Source organism: Prionailurus viverrinus, chromosome A2 (genome assembly GCF_022837055.1).
Source record: "Prionailurus viverrinus isolate Anna chromosome A2, UM_Priviv_1.0, whole genome shotgun sequence".
NCBI classification, from domain to species: Eukaryota; Metazoa; Chordata; class Mammalia; order Carnivora; family Felidae; genus Prionailurus; species Prionailurus viverrinus.
Window position 1 is genome coordinate 133607182 of NC_062562.1, and position 2500 is coordinate 133609681.

Here is a 2500-nt window from a genome sequence, read left to right on the forward strand (position 1 = left end):
TAAATGGCCCGTTAATTAAGAATTAGTGACACTTTACATCATAAGCCAACCTCTGGTTCTTTCCATGCCTCCTTTCCAGAAAGCATGAGTGGATTTTAGTTCTCGTTACAGTTAGGTTCCTAACAGAACCGAATGGAGCTAAGCTTAGAGCAGACAGGTGTAGTGAAGGGCCTCTCCTGCACTCTGACCACATACCTCAAACTTGACCTTATACACCTCGCTATTTTAGTCCACAGTTTCTTTTCAACCAAGAATGACAAGTGCGCCAAGATACATGGAGGTTTTCTTGTTATGATCAGTGAGGAGGTATTGAAAGGAACTGATTTAATTTATCAAAGGATGGGGCAGAATGGAACAAAGGTTTCTAATTGTGGAACCTAGATCTTGCTTTCTTATAAATCAGTTCTTTCTGAGAAACACCATTTTAATTCTTCTTCATATGTGTTTTATATATATGTCTATATATTTTTTCTGCTTCGTTACTAATTTAAAAAAATACAGGTAAATGATTTGAATGGACACAAAAAACATCTTTGTTGAATTCAGTACACTTAGGGCTGTCCTAAACTTTTTAGACTACTACACCATTCTAAATGGTGCTTGAAGCCAGATAGACAAATATATAAATTCTTATTTAATTTTCTGAATAATTTGTTCAGTATTTCATTTATATGCATTGATGAGAACATCTCTTAAATTGCTGCCTTAATTTGTTCGTTGGTGAAATAGACCCACCAAAAGATACTAAATTATGTGAAGATTATGTTTTTTTAATTTTAGGAGGCGGTAAATAGATTACATAATACAAATAGCAAAGTACATATTATTGAATATTTTAATGTTCGTTGAAGATGCGGCTCTCCTAAATTATTTTTGGCGTATTACCATACCCCTCGTTAAAGAGATTATTTTAAACACTGTTCCATAATAATAATCATAACAACAGGCTAATACATAATCAAGATTAGAGTAAGATGGTGAGAATGTCTTATCTTTCACCACTTTTGTGTAAAATTAGGATAAATGTCTCCCAGATAGGACCCTGGCTTCTGATTACCAGAATCTTCATTGTACTTTATTTATTAGTAACAGCAAGTGATCATTCTTCATAAGTATCGATGTTTCCACGGGATGATAATTTGCCATCTTTACATAATTCACACCAATCCTGGTGAAATAAGGTATCACTAAATAACATCATAGGAACCACAGACTGTTTTAACAGCAATGGAATAGAGAATTGCCTTTGTTCTCTTCAGAATTACTTTTGGTTCATGTATTTATAAGGTACCCTTTTTTAAAAAAAATGGCATGAGTATATGAAATACATCTAGTGATTTCTACTATTATCCTGTAAATGGTTTGGGGAAATATTTTTTTGTAATAACTGATAAGCTTAGAGACAATGCCATTTTCTGCCATTGGAGGGGTCTCTGTATATCACATACATAATTTTCACTAAACGCATAAGCATATTTAACTTTTCTTTGTACAGTTTCAAGGTGTCTCTTTTTCCCACTGTGGATAAAAGTATGGCTTCAGTGTTGTGTTTTTATAAGGGGAGCGTATACCCCTACCATAGATGTTGTTTAACCTGTATTCTGTGTTTTGTGTGTCTTTAGGCACCTTAACAATGAACATGCTCTGGACGACCGAAGCACTGCCCAGTGTCGAGTGCAAATGCAGGTGGTCCAACAGTTAGAAATACAGGTTTGTTGGGTGCTCTCTTAATGGACCCCTTTCTCAGATTTTTGGCGTGTTAAATTGATTAACGGGCAGATCCTGAGTCTTTTAACACAATGACTAATAGAAATACATGGAATTTTCATTTTGTTTGTAATGATGGCAAGGATTGATGACTCTGGGTGGGTTGCTATAGTTTAACGTACTTATCGCTTAGACCTATATAGCCATTAGACTACATCATATATATTTGGATATCCCTAAGAAGTCATATCTAAGTTTTCCCTAATAGAAGTTAGATGAAACCCTGCAATTGGATGTGATTTTATCACAGAGACAGTTTTCACATGAGCCAATCTTGATTTGTTCCGCAAGATTTTATGATGTAGCAAAAAGTCTTTACAATATCATGCCTGTAAGATAATACCCTGAAAAACCCTTTTTTCCTTTCTACTGCTGGTGCTTTTTTTTTTAATTAAAGAACTTGCAAAAATTCTTAAGACTTACCTTTACTAGAATGATGGCAGATCTCCTGTAATATCACAGATAGGAATATACGTGTTGTTTCAGATGCTGCTAATTTAAGTTAAAAGATACTGCTTTTAATATTGAAACAGAATTTGGTCAAAAATAAACAGAGTTCATGAAACTGATTAGAAGGCAATTTTATCTATCGTTATGTTATATTTAAAGCTTTCTGTAATATGTCATCTTAAAGATTGTTTTTTTCCTCAATCAACCAATCCTTACTTTCATTTAATTAAACACACAGTCTCTTTTTCTAAACACATTACTACGTCTTAAACTGTTTTCAATT

The 2500-nt window shown here is 33.6% G+C and overlaps 1 protein-coding gene across 1 annotated transcript in view; it reads left to right on the plus strand.

Annotated features, from left to right (window-relative positions):
* Nucleotides 1-2500, plus strand: part of FOXP2 (forkhead box P2) — a 565342-nt gene that overhangs the window by 522371 nt on the left and 40471 nt on the right. Inside the window, exon 13 of the mRNA XM_047845413.1 lies at nt 1623-1710. Coding sequence (XP_047701369.1) covers nt 1623-1710 — 88 coding nt within the window. The remainder of the gene's footprint in view (nt 1-1622; nt 1711-2500) is intronic.